We start from the raw sequence: 21,808 nt of genomic DNA, 5'->3' as shown, positions 1-21,808 counted from the left end.
ATATTTTAACAGTTAAAACACCCAAACGTAACAACCCAAAGACACGTACACAAGCACATACTCGCGAGTCCGGCTGGAAAGCCCCGCTTGAGGGGAAGGAGGGAAGAGGCGGGGCGGGGAGGGCAGAGCTGCCCAGCCCGCCCTCTGTTCCTCCCTCCCTCCCTCCCTCCCTCCCTCCCTCCCGCCTTCGGGCGGGCGGGTGCGGCGCTGCGTCTTCCCGCAGCCGAACCGGGCCGTCCCCGCGGCGGCCTTCACCTTCCTCCCCTTCCCGGCGGCGGGGCTGGGGCCTGCCCGCGGCCCCGGAGGAGATGGAGGCGGCGGCGGCAGGGCCGGGCGGCGGCGGCAGGGGCTGAGCGGAGCCGGGGAGGCGCCGCCGCCGCCCGCAGCCGGCCGGGGGGGATGCGCCGGCAGCCGGGGCCGCCCGAGCGGGCCGACCGTGCCGCCGAGTGAGGCGGGAGCCCGGGGCTGCGGGCAGCGGCGCTGGAGGGCCGGTAAGCGGGGAGGGGCCGCGCAGGGCCGCGGGGGGAGGCCTGGCGGCCGCCAGCCCAAGGCAGAGGCACCTCCGGCACCCCGGGTCAGGCGGGGGTGCCAGCGGGCGCTGCGGGCATGTGTTGTCCGTCTCTGCCGGGTGAGGGGAAGCCCGCCCAGCTTCCCTCCAGAATGAGAAAAGTTTATGTCGGTTCATCCCAGGTCCCTGCGCCCGGAGCCGGGCTTGGACTGGGGCTGGGCACTGCCTCGGCTCGTCCCCTGCCGGTCAGAGCACGGCCCTCTGCCCTGTTCTTGGCGGGGACCGCTCTGTTCTCGCGGAATGAATGGAGCGCCCCTGAAGCCTGCACGCTGCCGTTCCCAGCAGTAACGGGCGTGGGCTGCCCGCTGGAGCGGAACTGCTGTCTGTCAGGCCGGGCACGGAGGGCAGGCAGGGTCCGGCCCAGCCCGGGGCCCCGGGACGGGCGCACGCCGGGCCTGCCGCGGGCCCGGGCGGGTCACGCAGCGCTGCCGGCGCTGCTGCTGCCCTGCTCCGGGTGCACATCCCGCTGGCAGGTGAACTGCGTGCGCACGGACCCCCGGGCCCCAGCGGGAGCTGGAGGAGCCGACACGCAGGCCTGCTAGTGCCCTCGGGAGGAGGCGAGTTCTAGGAAAGAACCAGCCTGTTACGATGTATGTTAGAACATTAAGTAGCACCACGCAACCTGCCAAAGGAGCGTCTGTGATATATGTTAGTCTGATTTTTTTTTTTTAAGTAGAACAAATTGGCCAGGTTTTCTTACCTGTAAAATAACACAAAGGAAGCATTGATGAAAATGAATGAAGTAGGTTGTCCCAGTTAGCTGTTGTTTGGCCTTGCTTACCAGTTCCATTACCAGTGATGTGAGTCATCATGTGCTGATGGGCAAGCACTTGGGATCGTGAGCCTCCTGGCGTGTCACTGCCATCGGGGATGCGGGCAGGGACTGTCCTGCCAAGGAGCCCCTGTGCAGGCAGCATAAACTGCAGAGCCAGAGGCTGTGCGCTGAGTTTTAATGCTGCTTACATCGTTCACCCTTTGTCCCATCGTTCACTTGAAGACAGCAGTCTTCTGCAAAGAATGAGTGTTTATTCGAGGGAGCAGGTTACTTGTGGGCCTCGGGTGAAGCCTGCAACGCTGTGTCTTGATCTTTGGTTCATGTTGGTGTTGTGTGTTGGGCTCTGTGTGTGTTGGCGATCCCCTTTTTTCTCATGCAAAACCCTTCATCTGGCTAATCTGTGACAGTTTGCTTTTGTGGCAGCCCTGAGAGGGAAGGACAGTGGAATGGGAGGGGACAGGAGTTTTGAGATCTCCTGCTTCTAAAAAGTGTAAATTGCAGTGAGGGAGAAACTAACCAGAGATCTGTGTATTTCATTGTGAGAAAATGGACTAAACCTTCAACATATTTCTTGCTTTTGTCTGCTTGTAAAGTAAAACTGTGTTTTAGACAGCCAGAAATAGAAGACTGTTTTGGAAGCTGAAGGAGCCTTTTAAAGAGAAAAACGAGAAGCTACATGTATTTACCAGAAAATAAGTGCAGGAGAGGCAACAGAAATGCAGCAAGGTTAGAGATAAAACAGGAAATGCAATTGCCCTATGTGAAAACAATAAAAATATTAAGGTAGAGACAGAGAAACAGCATAAACACATTATTTTTTTAAAAGTACTGATCATTGCATTTGAGCATAATGGTTGAGGTACTCCTGTCTGTAATTGTGAATCGTTCTTCTGGAGATCAGTGATGAGCTGCTGATGCAGATGTACTTTAGGATGCTGGAAGTAACAATGTAGTAATATCATAATTTCATTATGACAGATCCTCTGACAAGACTCTTACATTCATAAGTATGGTTGCAGATTTCATGTGCACATTAAAAAAAGAAGAGTGTACAAAACTGCTTAATGTTTTCCTCTCAGCTTCCACGTCTTGAAGGGCAAAAGTGGTGCTTCTTATGGATGGGGCTGCAGATGTGACCCCTTCCTGCTCTAAGCCTGTCCTTAAGTGAGAATTGTACTGCTTGTAGGTGACTGGCTGAAATGCTCTCCTGCCCCTCCAGCACAGGACCTGGCAGCAGGGTCCTCTCTCCACTAACTGCATTCAGGTCAGAGCACACAGCAACTGCATTTCCCATGTGATTTAACACAATTTCTTAGAAATCCAATACATGAATTACATAAGAGAATATAGATCAATAGTCTTTACTGAATGGTGTGCATCCATCACTGTTATGGAAGTGGGCAGACTAGCAGGGAGGCTATGTATGTTGGAGGCCTTTCTACCCTGCTTTATGTAGGACAAATATACTGAGCTGGGCAGAGAGGTTTGGCCCAGACTTTTCATTATACCTCTGAAAAGCCCATAGCTGATTGTTAGAGATTTTCCTCCTGCAGAGTGTTCTCTGCAAGCTTCTGTCAGTCTGCTGCATTCAGCGTTTTGGATGTTGAACAGTTCTTATGGTTTTAGCAGAGCTACCTAAAAAGTAACAAATTTCATTGCTACAATTCTGTGTCTTGATATCAGATCTGAATTTTTGTCTTCTGTGAGAGCTGGAAATGAATGCAATGTCTGAGAGTAAAGGTAACAAATCTCAGTGCTTAAATGGAAGACAGTGCATTTCATGGCAGACTGAAAAATGAGGGCCTTTGAGACCTGGTGGTTTTCAGCATGAATCTTAGGGCAGGCTTGCACTAGTGCAGTGGTAGGATGGGAATAACTTTTGAACTACTTAGCTGAAAAGAGGCCAGTCTGATGGAATTCCTACGATATTTGTATTTCCTGGTCAACAGCTTTCCAGATCATGAAGAATAAACATGTTTGGGATGTTGCATGATCAATTGTCAGCCAGGGAATTGCAGCAAAAAACAGGAGATGACAAACATTGTCTTGATGGAGGTCACAGCACCTGTCGTTGTCCAAAATACAGTTGATATCTAGGTATGGTGTTTTTAAAAGTACTTAAAAATGGATTCATGAAAGAAGAGGGGGGAAAGAAAGAAACTTTCAGAAACCAAACTGAAAAATGAGGAGATAAAAATAGGCCTCAACACTGCCATCCTAGCTATTTTTTTTTCCCTTTAACTGGAGATATTCAGTTCTTTTCATCCTCTTACCCATTTTTGCATACATCACTTGGGTCCCAAGTCTGTTTTGAACTGCTTGACTGCCTGCACAGGTTTTCAGCATATCCTGAAGATCGTTCACTGCTGTCAGCTTTAAAGAGAATTCTTCCTGGAAACATTTGCATTGCTGGAAGGCAAAAGCTGGTTGGAAAAGCATTGGCACCTGTAGCAGTAGTAGTGATGTTGCAGGTGGACATGCTGAAACAACATCAAAACCAGGCTTACTTCTGGTATTGAAATTTTATGGGAATGAAGAAACTGGAATACTGGTATATGACCGAGAAACTTAATAAACACTTCCTTAGAAATGTTAACTAACATTTTTTTGCATCATAACTGGGAATGAGGGCATTTCTTGTATTCCTTGGCAATTCACTTAAATGCCAGTATAGAAATTGTGATCACAAACCATGCAGACGTGACTCTCATTGAAGTTGCCTGTGGCTACTTTTGGACTGAGTTTGGACCTGTTGCTAGTTATAGGATTGTTGTGAGGATGTCATTGTATGAGATTTTTGTATTAGATCCTCTTTGGTTAAATGCTTGGATGTTGTGTTCCATTCTCCAAAGGAAGCATTCACTGTTTTCAGCAACTGAGTTCAGCCCCTCAGGTGTCTTATCTCTCCAGCAACAGTAGAGACAATAGTGCTATACTTTTGTAGGTGTTGGATGTGGGTTATTTTTTTATTTGCAGTGGAGCTTTCACAGATACCTGGTGTCCACCCCCATGTGTATTGCCCATCAGAAGTTGGAAATTCAGCTAAACATACAGCCTAAAATTTTCCATTTCTCTTAGTGGCTGGGCACTTAAATCTCTTTTATCATTGGTTTCCTTATATTTAATTTTACAGTCATAGAAAAAAATTTATTAGGATAGCAGTTTCAAAAATCAGGATAGAACTGTGTGTATTCAGTCAGTTCCTGTGGGTGGTTTCTTTGCACATTAAAACTGCTGTCTCAGTTGTTTGGGTAACCCTTCCTGCACTCCTGAGGAGGTTCTGTCCTTGAGGCTTACCTGCAGGGATACAGCTACATGTAGTAGCAGTGCTGCAAGGAAACTGAAAAATATTTGGTCAGCTTCAGCTTAGTGTTCCTGCTTGGTAGCTTCCAGCCTGTAATTTCTGTGGGCTGGGCAGGGGAAGAGTCCATGTTATATGTCATAAGCTGGCTTGGGATAACCAAGTATAGTGTTAATGGTACATCTACCACTGAGAGCACAGCTTTCTTCAGTCTCCCCTCCTCTCCTACAATGGGTTGTCTTGCTAAGCTGAATCAAAAAATAAACTCTTCTTTTAAAAAATGGGTGTTTTGATCTATCTCCCCAAGTAGCCAGACACAGTGCAATTCCCAGCACAAGCAGAAGGGGGAAATGTGAGCAAGGGTGAAGGAGTGAAGCCTCCCTTTGGTAGCAGCCAGTGGTTACATTGTCTCAGCCTTAATGTTGCTTAAAAATACAGCTGAACGGACAAAAAGTTAAACGTGGAATCTACTGCTATGTTTTATGACACATATACATATTAAAGTTTTTATTTTTGGTTATGGAAAGTACTTTTTCTAAACTAACAAAAATAACTAATGTGTCAATGTTTTCTCTTTCAAACAGGAAGTGCCAACTTTATATGGCTCACATGCATGCTGACAACATGCACCACCAGTGGCTGCTGCTAGCTGCATGCTTTTGGGTGATATTCATGTTCATGGTTGCTAGCAAGTTTATCACATTGACTTTTAAAGACCCAGATGGTAAGTTTAGCTTTAATGTTTGATGTGAAACAGAAAATTGAATAGTGCTTCACAAAAATATTCTTTTCTATGAAAGTAGCTCTTGGCATGTTATTGCTTCTTCAGTAGGACTGAGAACAGAACAACTAAATGTCTGGAAGTGACAGTGCTGATATTCAGTTCCATTTGTTGCTAGAAGTCTGCAAATCTACATCACAGGAGATTTTTTTGGTGGTTGAGAACAGAAGGGATCGTGTTTGGCAGTACTGTCTTGGCAGGTCTGCTTTTTCAATTACATTTAGTTTCAGTATCATGATCTACTAGGGGTAGAACTTAAGTGCAAAAACAACAGAGCACTATTACCTGTTTAAAGTCAGAAGAAGCTCAGAGGGCACTGAAGAGAATTTCACATGATACTAGTTTCTGTCTTTTTGTCACTGCTTGTCTTGTGGCTGAGGCATTATGTAAAACTTGTGGAAAGTTTTATTTCATTTGAGTGCACTTTGCCTAGCCACCTCTGGCCTGCTTCTTGCATTCAGTTTTATCCCCTGCTATTTGACTTGTAAACAGCTTATAGGCTTTCGCTCAGCTTAAGTAGCAAGATGTTATTAAGATGATGAGGAATTTAAGCCATTTGATGACACCACACAGTGTGTTACTTTTGTGTCTGGTGGGGAGCTGCTCTTACAAAGCCACCCTACAGAGAGCTTTTGGTGAAGGTGATGATATGACTTGGAGTCTTAAGGGATCTGTTTCTGCATCTTCCTAAGACATGCAAAAAATATGTAATTTTGAAGCATTGACACTTGTGCTGTGTTTTTCAATAACTGGATAATGGATAAATACATTATAATAATGGATAATGGATAAATACATTAGGTGTACCTTTATAAATAATATGCATCTATGTGAAGATTTATTCAGCAAGCCTTACAGAGGAGAAATGTAGACTAACTTAACTTTCCTTGGACCCAGCTGTTCTGTCCTGGTGCATCTGCAAATCAGCTAGTCTTATGTTAGTATTTACATCTTCCAGTATTTCAGTCAATGCCAACTCTTGTTTCCCAGCTCAGGTATTGTTTAGGTGTTTCTTTTCATCAGAATTTGTCAGGGAAATTAAAACGTAGTTAAAAATAATAATTGCTAGAGCATAGCCTCTGCATTTATTTGCTTTTACTATCTTGGCTTGCCAAGTTTTTTCTTTTTTTTTTCTATGCTGAATCTTCCACTCCTTTTGAATAGTTCTCTGAGCAGATGATACATAAACTCTTAAGCTTGTCCTGCAAAGGCATGACTACAGTTAAGTGTATATGTGTGTTGGAGTGTTTGCAATAAAACTGATTAAGGGAAATGATTTGACTGTACCAACGGAATTTTGAAGGAAGTCCAAACAGGATGGCAAGTCCTGGAGAAGCTCTTCTAGACTTAATAAAATATAACTTGTCAGAAATTTTTCTTATTTGGATGTGTCTTTCTAGCAGATGGAATAACACCAGCAAATGCTCAATGAATCGATGTTCTTTTGTTTAAGCCTTTTACTGATGTCTTGGGTGCATGAGCAATAGGAACTTCTTAAGGAGCAAATTTCTGTCCATCATTCCAGTAGCATATACAGGCATGCTTTTCCACAATGAGAGTGGAAAAATAGTTTAGCTGCTCTTTCACTGAATCAGATTACTTGTATTTTACAGAACACCATGAAGCAAGTCTGTGCACAGCAACAGTTACAGTTTCTGAATGCTTGAATGCTTCCATTGCTTTCAGTTTTAACTTGCTTTTCCATGCGTGCACTTTGTTAAAATCCAGTGTAGGCAGAGTAGAGTACTCCCTGAAGAAAAGGGCATAGGCAGTGCTCACATTTTCTCAACCATGAAACAGTAAGCCCCTGTGGATGCAGATGAGGAAACATTATTCATAGAAGAATCTATATGAAGGGAAAAGTAATCCAGTATGGATGGAAATAAATTTTAAGGGAGAAAACATGTTCTTTTTGCTTTGTAGTTAGGGAAAGTTGCTTCAAATTATTTTTGATTTTTCTGCACTGTATAGGCTAAAGCTAAAACCCTGTGCTATTTTTTGGTTTTTTTGTACCATACTAAATGCAAAAGATGAAAAGGGTTCTTCCTTTTCTTGCTTTAATTTGGTCTCAAACTATTAGCTGTCCTAAAATCACTAAAAAAGGAAAAAGAGTATCAGCTGAGTTTGCTGTTGGGAGAATCTCTAAAGAAGGCCATTGGTCCAGTAAAAAAGGAAGAGGGGATCTTTATTTTTGATTTTAGGTGCTTACTTTTGTGGTACTTTAGAGCACCACAAAAATAAAAGGGTGTCCATAATGACACTTTCCTTCTTGTAAGTTTAATAGTCTACAAAAGAAGAAACATTTTTACTAGTATAAGGGGAGAGAGGAACCTGATAGATTTAAGTTTTTTGTTTGGATGTGCTTTGTCCAGTTCATTGAAAAATAAAAATCTCCAATGCACAAGTCCATATAGTTATACCAAATTATCTATCAGTTGAGGTATTTGGAGTCAAGACTTTGATATCTCTACACACTTTTTAGAAAAAAGCAAAGACAACAACCAAAAAACCCAAGTAAAATATAATGGGTATGTTTCTTTGATAAAACTCAAATGAAGTTGTGCCCAAAATTCCCAGAGTACATCCTTTAAAATATTCATCGTCTGTGTCTGTCTTGTCTAGTACCTTTCCATGTGGAAACAGATCCTAGTGTTTTGTAAGGTTAATACAGAAAGTAAAGTTGATGTGTTTTAGTTGTAAAGCCGAAATAGTTGCTTTCCCCTCACCTTCTGTAATGCTGTTATCTCTCTCCCTTCTTCAGGCTATGGTGCCAAGCAAGAGCCATTGATTCTGACAGCTGTGACAAAAGTGGAGGAGGTACATGTGCCAGAGGAAAAACATTGGCCTGAAGAATTCCAGGTGCATACTCTTGAGATAAAGGTTATGTGTATTAAGGAGTAGAAGAAAAGAAGAGATTAAGGAAGGGCTTCCTGTTTTTAAGATGAATTGCTAGACAGGAATTATTTATTCAGGCTGTTCTATTTAGATAGAGGCGACAGAATTCATTTTAACTTCACAAAGCTGGTTTGTTACGGTAATCTGCTGTCTTGTTTCATCTGAATGATTCAACTAAATGTGTTTCCATTTCTCGGAGAAAATTGTTACAGCACTCCTTTATCAAGTCAGGACAGTCGTTTTTGTTAGCCTTTTTAATGTAATGGCCCAGTTTGGATTACTTGTGTTCTGTCTTGCCATAGCGATCAGGTTTGTGCTTGTTGAGGGCAAGCCTGTGTCTGCTCTATTCTCTTAGATTTCTGCCCAATCTCTCTGCTTCTTTTTATCACTGTCAATTTCTTCTTCATATTTTGTGCTCTTTTGTGTTTCACATTTCAGCATTTTTCCAGAGTAGAACATGAACACAATAGTAGTCAATACCAGTTGATCTTTTAGATGCATAGTTCTGTACTTTCAGCAAATTGACAATGAAACTCTGAAAATCCTTTATCCAAATGTAAATTTTTAGACCAGTTGCAGAGTGCGATAAATAGAATTTTTTTTCTTTTTTTTTTGCATTAGTACATAAGTCATCTTGTGTTTAAAGTATTTTTATGATGCATCCTGGAAGGTAGGTTAGTTGTATAAGCGTGACTCTTTTTGGTTTCATTTTTCAAAAGCACAAAATTTAAGTTATCTTCAAAATACTTGGGAAAAACAGTTTGTTCAGTGGAAGGTAGTTATATATAGAGAGTTTTATTAGCTTTCTTTGCTAGTGTGGAAGAGGATAATAAGGTTTCTGGATATAAACCAATTCTCTCTTGACTTCCTGACAGCATGAAATGTAGAGTAACAACCTTAATTTTGGTTACATGCAGAAAGAATTGTTTGGACAGATAAAATAATCTGACAGACTGTTCAGATTACATTTTGAGCAGGGGGTATTGGAGAAGAGTAACAAACAGAAAAAGCAGATTTTTTTTCCCCCCCTTAAGAAAGGTTGGGACAAAAAGTAAAATAATTCCTTTTTCATCTCTGGCTTGGACACTGTACCTAAAATCATAGAATCACAGAATGGTTTGAGTTGGAAGGTACTGTTGAAGATCGTCTAGTTCCAAGCCCTCTGCCATGGACAGGGACACCTTTGATTAGCCCAGGTTGCTCAGAGCTCCGTCCAGCCTGGCCTTGAACAGTTCTGGGGTGCACCATCCACAGCTTCTCTGGGTAACATGTTCCAATGCCTGACCACACTCATAGGAAAAAATTCCTTCCTAATGTCTAAACCTGTTTTTTTTCAGTTGAAAACCATTACCCCTGTCTTGTCACTGCAGGCCCTGGTAAAAAAATCTGACTTTTTTTACAAACCCCTTATGAGTATTGAAAGGCTGCAGTGAGGTTTTCCTGGAGCCTTTTCTTCTCCAGGCTGAACAGCCACAGCTGTCTCAGCCTGTCTTCATAGGAGAGGTGCTCCATCTTGGACCATCTTCATGGCCTCCTCTGGACCTTCCCTTAACAGGTCCCTGCTTTCCTGTGCTGGGGCCCCAGGGCTGTGTGCAGCACTCTAGGTGGCAGCAGAGCAGAGTACAGGGGGAGAATCACCTCCTTTGACCTGCTGGCCACTGTGCTTTTTTAATGCAGTCCAGGATGCAGTTGGCTTTCTGGGCTGCAAGTACACACTGCCAGCACATGTCCAATTTTTCACTCATAGTATCCCCAAGTCTGTAGCAGGGTTGGTCTCAATCAGTTCATCCCCTAGTCTGTATTGATATTAGGGACTGCCATTCAGTTGGTGGAAAGGTGAAAAATTGTCAGTAGAAATTTAAACTTTCCTATCACCCCTTAACTAGAGAAGATTCTTTTTCCTCACACTCCACTAGTTGTGAGGGAAAAGGTGGTTGTGGTTCCTTTCTTAGTCTCAGAAAAATGAGCCATGTGAAACAGCTCATCCATTTTTGGGGAGAGGCATCCTGATACTTCTTTTGTTTGTCACGCTGATGCTCAATGATCACATTTTTATTTACCTGATTTTATTTCAACTTGGATAAATGGAAACACTGGATGCCTACAGGTGCTAGAGAACAACACAACACAGAATTTTTATCCTAATTTTTTTCCCAGTGTCCTGGTTTAGGACAAATTAGGGGAAATCTCCAAAAGGGAGCCCCCCAAAACAAAACAAACCTCCAACCACCCCTCCCCCAACACCGGGTTCGGGAAGGAATTTCTCGGAGGAGCAAAGTGGAAAACAAAACCTATTTATTTACAAGTAACAAAAGAACACTCCCCAACACAAGAAAAGAAAAGAAAACAAAAAGACTCTGTGTTGAGAGGGCGCGGCGCTTCTCTGCAAGCTTTGGGTGTCCTGGACGTCTCAGGTCAGGTCCGGAGCCGGTCCAGTATCTTCAGGGGAGGGTAAGAAAGAGGGAGCAAGAGAAAAGAAAAAAAAAAACAGCGCAAAAAGCAGAAAGCAAGCAAGCAAAGCGGCTAGCCAAGCCAAGCAGCAAAAGGCAAAAGCAAAAAGGCCTGGTCAAACACTCCCCCCTCTCTTCCCCGCCCCGCCGCAGCAAGACGGCCGGGGGGGGGGAAGAGAGAAAAGGCACAGCTGCCAGACACAACACACGATATTGGGATAAAGGCTGTCAACCCACGACACCCAGCCAGATGGGTCACAAAATATTCTGAGTTGGAAAGGACCAACAAGGATGATAGAGTCCAACTCTCTTAGCCTGCACAGGACATCCCCAGGAATCACACCATGGGTCAGCCCCATCTTCTCAGAGCTTAAAGCATAATTTATGTTGGAATTCCTGTCCTAACCTCTCAGAAGCTTTCATCACAGGTTGTTGAAATTCTGTGGGAGTTCCAGTATTTGATCAGGGCATGCTTAATCCACACAGATAAGGCTCTGTTGTGTGGAAAAGCTCTTACTACTGTATATACTACCATGTAATGTCTTAAGAGCTGAACCAAAGTACAGCATTAGCACAGGAAGCAAACTGTTGGCTACTCCTTTAGTTAATACATAGCAATGTTTTAATCTGGGAGTCATTAGGGTGCATAGTTTGGGGATTTTTCTACTTCATAATTTGATCTGAAAACTAAAGTCTTTAACTTTTGTTTTTTCTTTCTCCTCTGCATTTCATAAAGCCAACTGGAAAAGCATTTTCAGGAAATCTGATCCGCCAACCTCTGGTTCATATGGAAAGACTTGAGCTTCTCAGGAATGTCTGCAGAGACACTGCATTGAGAGATCTCTCTCATACTGCAGTTTCCAAATTCGTCTTGGACCGAATATTTGTGTGTGACAAGCACAAGATCCTGTTTTGTCAGACGCCAAAAGTGGGCAACACTCAGTGGAAAAAAGTCTTGATTGTTTTAAATGGTATCTGCTTTTCTGTGGGTGTGAGGCTTTCTTTGAGGAGGAGGAGGAAATGGAATTGTTCTAACTGGGGCAACTGAAATGGATTCTTTCTGCATTTCTGTACACTGATACTTAATTTCAGCTTTTCATTTATCACAGTTGTTTCTTGTCCTTTCAAAACATCCCCTTAAAATGAGATCTGTTCTTTTGTAAAAATATGTATTGTTATTACTTGACTCTAAAGTTGAGTCATGACAGAGTATCCATATGCATGTGGTAGGTAGGTTTCTTATCTTTGAAGGGGTGCACTAAATTATAGAATTTGAAAGTGTGTGACAAGGTATTATAATTGCTAAGTAATAATACTATATCTGGCTAAAGGCCAGTGACTTTTAACTAGAGATTTTAGCCATGAAGAAAGCTGGTTAAAATTTGGCAGCTCCTCTTGGTCTGTCTTGCTGAAGTCTTGTGTGTGTTCTGTCAGTGAACCATCTTAAGAGTTACAAAGATTCTGAGGTGCTTAACATAATAGTTGGGACACCAAAGATATGTTGTAAAAGATGGTGAAAGAAGGACTAAAGCGACAAGTGCGTTTGAAGAAATAGCAAGTGAGCTGTGTCCGTCAGCAAAGCTTTTCTAGCAAGCACTACTAACATTAAAAACTTTAATTTTCATTTCATCCTTGATCTGTGGATGTGAGCTAAAAATCTAGCAGAGGTACACACATACCTATGTGTATGCATATTTCTTAATACCTATGAAAGCAACACTCAAAGTACTAAATATGGAATTGTATGAGGGCATTGGAAGTACCTGCTCTTAGCAGCATTGAGAGATAACATGCAAAGAATGCCTCAGAATTGGCAGCCATGTATTGGCTATGCAGAGTGGAGGATAACTCACATCTTAACAGCAGGGAACTTTTCACCTTGAGTTTCCTAGTTCTATCATGTTGAATAATGATAGAAAATTGCTTCCACATAAACATGGTCTCTTTTGCCTTAAGCCACCAGTGCAATGGTGTCTGCTGATGAAGGCTACTGCTGTGGTTGACCTAACTTTCTCCTCTTTGGGTATTCTCAAAAGGCAGGGCTGATACTTGAGGAGGAATAATTTATGCCCAAATACCTAAGTGGTATTTGGAGGTTTAGGAGGGGGAAATGCAGCTGTGGCACTGTGGGGGAGCTAACTCTGCTACTGCTTGTACTGACTGTGTTCTCTGAATGAGTGCAAGGTATTGGTTTCTGTGAGGCTGTCTCATCTGACATCTGTTGTCCACATGTGATTCACCTATGGTACCAAAAAATACAATTGAAAACCTGAAACTGGTACAATACAACTCTAGTCCCCACCCCTCACCCTGCTCCCTCCAGGAAAAAAAAATAGAAATTGGAAAACTGAGCAGCTGAGTGGTGTGTATTATTCACTTGAGTTCTGGACATGAGAAGGCTGTAGGGGCTTTCACTTAACAGGCTTGTTTTGTAGCACCCTGTGCTTGTTGCAGGTTGATATTCTGAAACGATGCTGTTGTGTGTAGGCTTACGCCTAAAGCCCAAGGGTCCACATGAGATGTTTCTCAAGGTCATAAAACCTTCCAGGATCAGGATACTAAAATGAATGCAGCAGAGTTAAGTGACGTTATTTTTTCTTGTCAGCTCGTGTGCTTTCAGAAATGAGTATCTGGAGACTTATGTTGTTAATTTTAGTGCCTTTTAATCTGTGGAGTATTCTCTGATTGGAATTTTTGTTTCCACACAGCATACTTGTTAAAAAAAACTTTATGGATCCTGAAAGCAAAGTACTTTTGCATTGAAGCAGTTCCAAAAGCAGCTCATAGCATTTATTTTTGTTGGTGGTTGAAGCTCAGCCAAAAAAACTGGTTCCTTCTGAGTTAATCCTGAAAGTCTTCCTCCATTTGTATGTGCCTGCAGAGGGAAAGAGAATGGGGACACTGACATGTGAGGAGTTACAGGCTTAGACATAATTGCTGATTAAATTTGCATAATATGCTTTTCTGAGAATTTTGTGGCCATTTGGTCTTGGACCTTGATGTCACATACCCTGAAGAATTTTAACAGTTTTCAGCTTTGCAGTCAAAATCTCTCATAATTTAACAGTTTTAAACATAGTAACTTTAAATGGTAAAAATAAAGAAAAGAGAAAGACATAAAACTGTCAGCCATACATGCTTGCTCATACTCACTGGTTTTTTCCCCTTGAATGAATCACTTGCTCTCTCATTTTGATTTTTCCAGGAGCATTTTCTTCCATAGAAGAGATCCCAGAAAACATTGTACATGATCATGAGAAGAATGGCCTTCCACGCTTGTCCTCTTTCAGTGACTCTGAAATTAAAAAACGGTAAGTGGCCCTGCCAGTGAGTGTGGGAGGTGTTGGAGGTTAGTGGTGTTATGAGCAATCAAGGGTACAGCTGAAGGCTGTGTCTGAAACTCAGGGCAGCAGGGTTTCTGTGCCACCACTAGTATTGTGGCACTATTCTGTTATCCTCACAGATGTTGCTGTATCTGCCTTCCTACTGGCTTTGAAGGAGAGCGCCAGTGTAATTTGTGATACAGTTAGGTGAGCCAACCAACTCCCTGGCACATAAGGTTTCTGTAATTCAATGCCTGCCTAGTTGTTACATAGCTAATCTTCAGAACAGGTTTAGTTGGACAGCCCATCCTGATGTCTCATATGGTAAACCTTACTGCCTACAGGTAAGATTGTTGTTGCAGCAGACTGACTTACTGTGACTGAGCTGGTTAGATTTAAATTGTTAGTGCTTCTTAGCCCCAGAATATTTTCCATTCAGCTGAACCACTTTGTTTTCCTGTTTAAGTGCTTCTGGTTATTTTCAGAGCCAAAAAATACTTTGGCTAGATTTTTAACTGTGCCTGCTCTCATGTCTATGAGAGCCTATGCCATGTATAATCCCTGTAAGGGGTGGCAACATGGAGAGGACAGGACATAGGATGACAGTGGACACTTGTAAGCCTGTTCTTGCATGGGTTTGTGTGCATTGCACCATTCTGACGAGTCAGTCCTTTATACATGTGTCACATGTTAGTAGAGCTCAGCCCAAGGGGTTTTGTTGCATGCAGTGGCACAAGGACATTTATCACAGCTGTGCCTGGAGAATTGGGGTCACTTGATTGTGTTGATATTGTGCAAAGGAAAATATGGTCACTGCATTCTTGAGAACATAGATCTGTTTCCCTCCCTGTGAGCAGCCCTGCAGAAAGGAACTGTTCACCTGGGGGTAAGCCCTAGTTAGGATATATAAAGTTGAGTCCATTGTTGTTTGGGTTGCTGTGTTGTGCTCAGCATGGAAGCTGTGCTGGAGGTGTGTAACATGGTTTTGGTTTGGATCTGAAATTACCAGAGTTTTAGGTATGGAAAGCAGGATGGTGTGGATCTGTATACCCAGTTTGCTGACCTCTATTTAGCCCTGCCTGGCTAGGAGTAAGTCTGGAGGATCTGAAGTATGATGCAAGTGGTATATAGGCCGAAGAGTGTATCCATGTCCCGTCCATCCATCCTTATTTCAGTGAGGACTGGGCTCTCAATCTCTTTATTTAGGTATTGGTTGAAATAAACTTTGTTTTCAATTTATTCCTCCTACAAATAATCTGACTACAGAAAATCACATATTACTCTATCACAGTAGTACGTTAAATTCTGTTGAAAACTGTGGTCTCATGTTTCAGTGGTGCTCTCAGCCATTATTGAAAGCATGACAAAACATCAAAATAAAATACTATTCTTAACTTCTTGGTACTTAAGCAGCAATTTATCTAACTGCCTGCCAGTGAAAAATGCAGCCTTCTATATGCATTTAGCTGCACCAATGCCCTTTTCTCCATGTCCTTATGTATTTTGGTTTTTTTGAGCTTGATCACATGACATTACAAATATCTTTAACTTGGAGCTCTCAGTGTCTTTTGTCTCCTGTTTATTATGGATTGAGATAAGCTAAACTCCTCCAGTTTGAATACAATGTGAAAACTAGGATTAACCATTTCTTCTTTGTCCTGTATGTAAAAACTGCTAGTAAGAAGACAGAAATTGTATTTAGTCCCATTGATTATAATATCGATACAAGTGCTCTAAGATTCATGTTGCTGTGTCTGTGGTCAGAGTTCATGTACATTTTGTAAGTGCTATGCTAAACATTTTCCTTAATTATTTAATTTTTTTCTTCCTCTGTTTAGACTGAATTTATACTTCAAGTTTTTTATTGTTAGAGATCCATTTGAAAGACTTATTTCTGCGTTTAAGGACAAGTTTGTGCACAATCCTCGGTTTGAACCTTGGTACCGGCATGAAATAGCTCCCGGCATCATCCGTAAGTACAGGAAGAACCGCACAGAGACCAAAGGGCTGCAGTTTGAGGATTTTGTGCGCTACCTGGGGGACCCCAATCACCGATGGCTGGATCTTCAGTTTGGTGACCACATCATTCACTGGGTGACATATGTGGAACTTTGTGCTCCCTGTGAAATCACATACAGTGTGATCGGACACCACGAGACCCTGGAGGACGATGCTCCGTATATCTTGAAAGCAGCTGGCATAGACCACTTGGTATCGTACCCCACAATCCCCCCAGGCATAACAGTGTACAACAGAACAAAAGTAGAGAGGTATTTTTCAGGAATTAGCAAGAGAGACATAAGACGCCTCTATGCACGATTTGAAGGTGATTTTAAACTCTTCGGTTATCGTGAGCCTGATTTCTTGCTTAACTGACACCTGGGATAAGATCTGAAAAAGTGTCTCATGGATTAATCTAATCCTATGTGAATACCAGCTGCAACACTGGCAGAGCTGAGAATGACCATTTGTTTTCTAGCTTTTTGATGTTGCTCCATTTTTCAGTGAAATATTTGTCATATGAACAACTAGGGGCTTACAGTTGTTGTTTCCTGACCACGTTTTCAGTACATTATTGCAATCTGTTAGGAATTATGTCTCTGTTATCTAAAATACAGAATTTGTCTTCTCCCTTCTACCCTCCAGGAAAAAGGAGGAAGAACAAATGGGCTATGATCTTCCTCTCCTCCCAGACAGAATGCCATTTTTGAAATGTTAAGTATTTGTAAAGGTGACAATTTCACTGAGGTTAACCCTGACATGAGGGTAAACATAATGATTCCTGCTCATGAGAAAGTCATGTAGTCTCCCATGAGCTTTGTAAATGAGAGGCCAGTACAAGACTAGAAATTAATTAAATGCTTGACAAATATAACCATCTAGGTTCTGTCATGTGGCTGCTACAATAATACAATTAGATCTGCTGATCTAATCCCATTCTTGTTTGTCAAAAAATGAACCTAATTAGACAGAAGCTTTTAGGGATGTACAAAAATGAACTGGTTCCACATCCCAATTGTCTCTGTATTTTTGTCAAGTGTTTACTGTATTTACTACTGGTGTATTGAGCCTCATAATTCTACTTTTGATTTTCAAGAGATTATTTAACTCCTGGCTATGTAAGTTATGTGAGAACACCAGCTGCAAGTGGAGCATAGAAGAAATATGAACCTCTTAAGGAAACTGTTAAGGAAAATTAATTTAACTATCAGTTGTATTTGTGGGAGCACATACAATAATCACAAGATGCTCTCACACAATTTAACTTGTCTTTTCTTCTAACAGTCAAGATTAATAAAGAAGTTACAAAAGCAAGATGTCATATTAAAGAGCTGCTTACTTGGATTAAAGTTCCACCTTTTTCTTATATCCAGCCTTGCTCAGTTCAGTATCTCAGAGAACAGAAAGTTTATCCCTTCTGAAAATTCATCTCCCTTCTGCTAAAGGAGAGAAGGAGACAAGATGAATCCCTGATTTTTCCAGTGATTCACTGCCACGGTGTCCCAAGTCAGAAACTACTTACATTTATGTTACTGATGTGGTAAATTTAGCTATTTGCCAAAAGTTTAAATCTTGCCTAAATTTGTGTACCCATTTTATGCATTAAAAAAAAGAACTGAATTGAGTGAATGCAGCCATCATATTTGCTCGTGCTTGTATTTTGTCTTATAAAGAGCAGTCTTTTGTCTGAGTTCACCAGCAATAAAAATCAGTGTGCTGCCAGAAGAGAGATAGACCAAATATCTGAAATACAGGAATTGCTCTGTCACAGTGAGCATGTGAACTGTATTTTTTAAATCATTGTCCCAAAATATTTATTTTCAGATCAGCATAATGTTGCTGGCTAGGAATGTTAATGATGGCCAGTGCTATGGAATCTCTTTTTAAATCCAGCCACTGTATGTTTTTGATAGCTTTCTGTATTAACACAAGGAAGCATCTTGCACTTGTGTAAAAGAAAAGCTGTGCCAAGCTGACATGTGCTGTTACCCACAAACAGGAAGCCCTGTTGTAGGTGAAAATTATTTCAGAAAGATCTCAACAGATGACCTGAAATAAAGAAGAATAATCGTTCACTGGGCATTGTTAGCAAGAGAATAATCCAGGGTGGCAAAGTTGGAAGGTAGAATATTTTTTCAGGCTGGTTTGTTGGTTTTTTTAACAATTACGGTGCCCTAACTTGTTAGTTCTTAACCAATGATAAAAAGATGTTAACAGCTCCAAGTTTTTCTGTAGTTTTCTTCATATGGAAACTTAGCAAAATGCACTGATACATGCATTTTGGAGCTAATAACCTGATGGATTACCTTGCTGCCAATTTGAAATGTAACAGTGAATAATGTATAGTAAATTCAGGCCTTAAAGTTTAATAAAGTAGAATTGTTTTCCTCTGAAAGTATAAGCTGCTGATCCCACAGAGAGCCAATGTATGTTTTTCTTGGTAAATTACTTAATGTATTGCTTGCTTAAAAATTGCCAGATGAAAAGTGCTACATAAATATTAAGTAATAATATTTTTTTTCTGATAGCTTTCTCTGCATTGAGTTCTGAGCTCTGAACAGGACTATGGACTGACCTAGGCAGAGGTGTATAATCCTCTCCCATCTCTGCGTTCCCATCTTTTCAGGCTGGAACTGGAATGCAGGTTATCATTTCTTCAATTCAAATGTGAAGTTTCTCCATTCAGTTATATGTTCCTGAACTATATTTTCTTTCTAGAAGCATGGGTTTGTTTTTTTCCTTACATGGCTGAAGTAACAACAGTGCAATTTTGGCACATCTTTTGAGGAAACTTGTATACCATGATGGTCCTTGACAGATGTAGTAGGACTCTCCTAAAATTGGTGCAGTGCAGGCAGGACAGAGTGTGTTCTGTTAGGGAGGAGGCTTTTGCCACGCCACTTATAATAAATTAAATGCTTGTGGTTTGTTTCAGCTTGACTGTACTCTGCACAAGGCTTTTACAAATGTAGTCTCAGTGGCACGCACAAATATCATTTGGCTGTTCAGATGTTATTTGCATACCACTTTCAAACTGCAGATGATAGTTATGTCATATTTTTGGAACTGCTGGCCCAGATTATTCTTTCTCCTTTCTTATTACTGCTACAGCTTCAGAAAACAAATTCACACCCTTACTTTGTGCATCTGTGTCTCTTTGTTGTCTCTCCTCAGCAGCTTTGAATCCTTTGGCCCATTTTAACGACATTTTGCAAAGGAAACTCAAGGCGTAGTGAGTTGAAGTAATTTTGCTGAAAATAGGAGGAAAAACACTCTTTGTACATCAGAGAATCCATACTGTATGTTGACTTTAGCAAAAGTGCAGACAGGAAACAGTTTTACTGTATCTGCTCATATGGAGCTCCTGATTTCTAATGGACTCCCTTCCCTAGTGCTCCCTACAGTCTGGCCTCTTATCTCTGCTAAGACAAAAATTAAATTCAGTTGTGTTGCATGGGTCTATTATCTTCATGTTCCTAATAAAATTGAGCTAACTGGGTTTTTTGAGATCTTGGGAGTAAGAAGGTTTGTCTTGTGAAAATGGATTCAGTATTCACTTGCTTGCGAAACAACTTTTATAGGGTAATGCCTATCCCCTTTTAACTTCAGCACGCAGTGCATTGTCACTGCTGTGCTGTCTGATTGCGTGCCATGAAGATGTTTTTCTGTAGTTAAAAATACATGTGCTTTTTTTTCTTATTTTGGGAACTGTTCTGTCAAAGAAGATGTCTTGAAAATATGTATTCTTCCCAAAAAAGCATGTTGTTTTCTGATTCATGCGCAAAAGCTGCCCTGTTTGTACTGGGGGTAAGGCTCCCTGCTGCTCTGTTGTGCCTCCATCCTCAGATTAGGGAGGCCATCAGACAGCTCTGGCTTTTGTGCAACATCACTTTTTCCTTGAGGTGTTAATAACTTTGTTGGCTGGGAAAGCAGCCTTTGATCTTATCTGTGCTCCAGAAAGTTTGCTGAGAAAAAGAGTGATTATATAGGGATTGCTTAGGCTTATTCTCTCAGATGAAAAAGGATGTCTTGTCAGTGTATCTGATATCTCTTAATTGACAGAGAGAGTGGGAATGATCTTTCAGCTTAATGGCCTTGTAGTGATGTATGCTAAGCCCCCATCCTAGTTTTTGTTATAGGAACATGAAGGGACCTGGAAGGAGGTGTGAAGTCAACATGTGCTTATTGGAAATGTGAGGGTGCAGAGGAAACTTGACATGGGAGTTGGTTGCTGGAGATTTATTGTGTCCAATTACTTGTTACATGTCATCTGCAGATCTGGTGTGGATTCTTTGTGGCCGGTGCTTGAGAAGATTTATGCAAGGTAGAAAGAGGCTTGTGGGTGGTGGAAAATTCCCTTTCAGCCTGAGTTAGCTGTGCGTGTTCCTGGGCTGCTGCCGTGGGGAGGTCTTAGAAGGAAATGATCCTATTAGCAGCAAAGCCTGCAGTGCTTGGGCTGGTGAACGGAGTGCCTCCCTCCTGGAGGAGGAGTGACTTTGCTCCCACTGATGTGTGCAGCCAGCTTTGGTGCTGCCTTGTATAAATCTCTATTTTTGTGCGTTTAATGCAGTTGTGTGCAGCTGAGCTGTCAGCTTGGTTTCCTGCGTGTGGCAGCAGCCTGAGGTGACTCATCTCTTTGCCACCACAGCAGCTTGAGAGGCCTGCAGCCAGTTTTGCTATGCAGCAGGAGATGTTTCCCTTATGAAGAGGGCAGCATTAAGCCTGCAGCCATGCAGCTGGTGGCAACTGGCTGGTGTAAGCATGAAAATGGTGCTGTTTGGGGCTTCCTGACAAAAAATCATCATTTTTCCCTTTTAATCCAGGCAGGAGTGAAAGGGAACAAAGATGTGTGTTTGCTTTGAGTCAGGAAAAGAAGCCATGCTGTTAGAAATTCCCCACTGGTAAACCCAAGGAGGGCAAAGTCTGGGAGAACAATGCTGCAAAAAGTAATGTGCAGTTTTTCAAAGGCCTCCAGAGATGCTGAGCATGTCAAAGAAGAGTTGCTGAAGCTTCCTGGGAGGTGTCAGAGGAGCAGATGCTGATGGTACAGCATGCACATGGCAGCCTGAAAGTGTGACGCCTTTACTGTGGGTATCTGTTTAAAACCACAGAAAGGAGGAAAGAAAAAGAAAAGGTAGGAAGGAGATAATGAAAAAATAATCTTGGAGGCAGCACCCCTGGAAATCAAGTACTCAGTTTTACTGCCAGAAACATGCCAACTGCTGTTGCCATCTTATTGCAGGAGTTCCATACTGCTGTCTCCTTATTGCAAAAGTTTCATACCCTCTTGATGTTTTCTCATGGGCTTCTCCTCAGAGCACCAACTTTCTTCTCCACAAAGGAAGCCAACTGACTCCAGTTCCTACTCAACTAACTCACCCACTCTTTTATAGCACTCTTCTTCTCATTGGTTACAGCTATGGCCTGTTAAAGTCAGGCCTCGTCCTAATCTTTGGTAATTGGCCCAGCTGCAATTCCTTAGGGGTAAGATTACTTTGTAACTATCTTTATTTTCTTATATTCTATCCCCCTACAAACTGCCCGGGATGTGCACAAATAATTTTTGAGTAGTTTGCAGGACCAAAGCAAATCTGCAAGTGTGAAGGTAAACCACGATCCTAGGGCATCTGTAGGTGCTCTGGGAAGTGATTTAATAATGAGAAGTTAGCCAAGGCTCCCAGTTGTGTCTAAGTAAGTGGATCTCATCTAGGGAA

The 21,808-nt window shown here is 42.0% G+C and overlaps 1 protein-coding gene across 1 annotated transcript; it reads left to right on the top strand.

Annotated features, from left to right (window-relative positions):
* Window positions 1-304: 304 nt before the first annotated feature.
* Window positions 305-19,972, top strand: CHST10 (carbohydrate sulfotransferase 10). Its single transcript, XM_058823755.1, has 6 exons — window positions 305-491; window positions 5,229-5,368; window positions 8,187-8,284; window positions 11,507-11,741; window positions 13,976-14,081; window positions 15,932-19,972. The coding sequence occupies exons 2-6, from the start codon at window positions 5,245-5,247 to the stop codon at window positions 16,467-16,469; spliced, it is 1,101 nt and encodes a 366-aa protein (XP_058679738.1). The 5' UTR covers window positions 305-491; window positions 5,229-5,244; the 3' UTR covers window positions 16,470-19,972.
* The last annotated feature ends 1,836 nt before the right edge of the window (window positions 19,973-21,808 follow it).

The sequence above is a fragment of the Ammospiza caudacuta genome, chromosome 2 (assembly GCF_027887145.1).
Source record: "Ammospiza caudacuta isolate bAmmCau1 chromosome 2, bAmmCau1.pri, whole genome shotgun sequence".
In the NCBI taxonomy this organism is placed as follows: Eukaryota; Metazoa; Chordata; class Aves; order Passeriformes; family Passerellidae; genus Ammospiza; species Ammospiza caudacuta.
The sequence above is the reverse complement of the archived record's forward strand: the minus strand, read 5'-3'. Positions and strand labels throughout refer to the sequence as shown.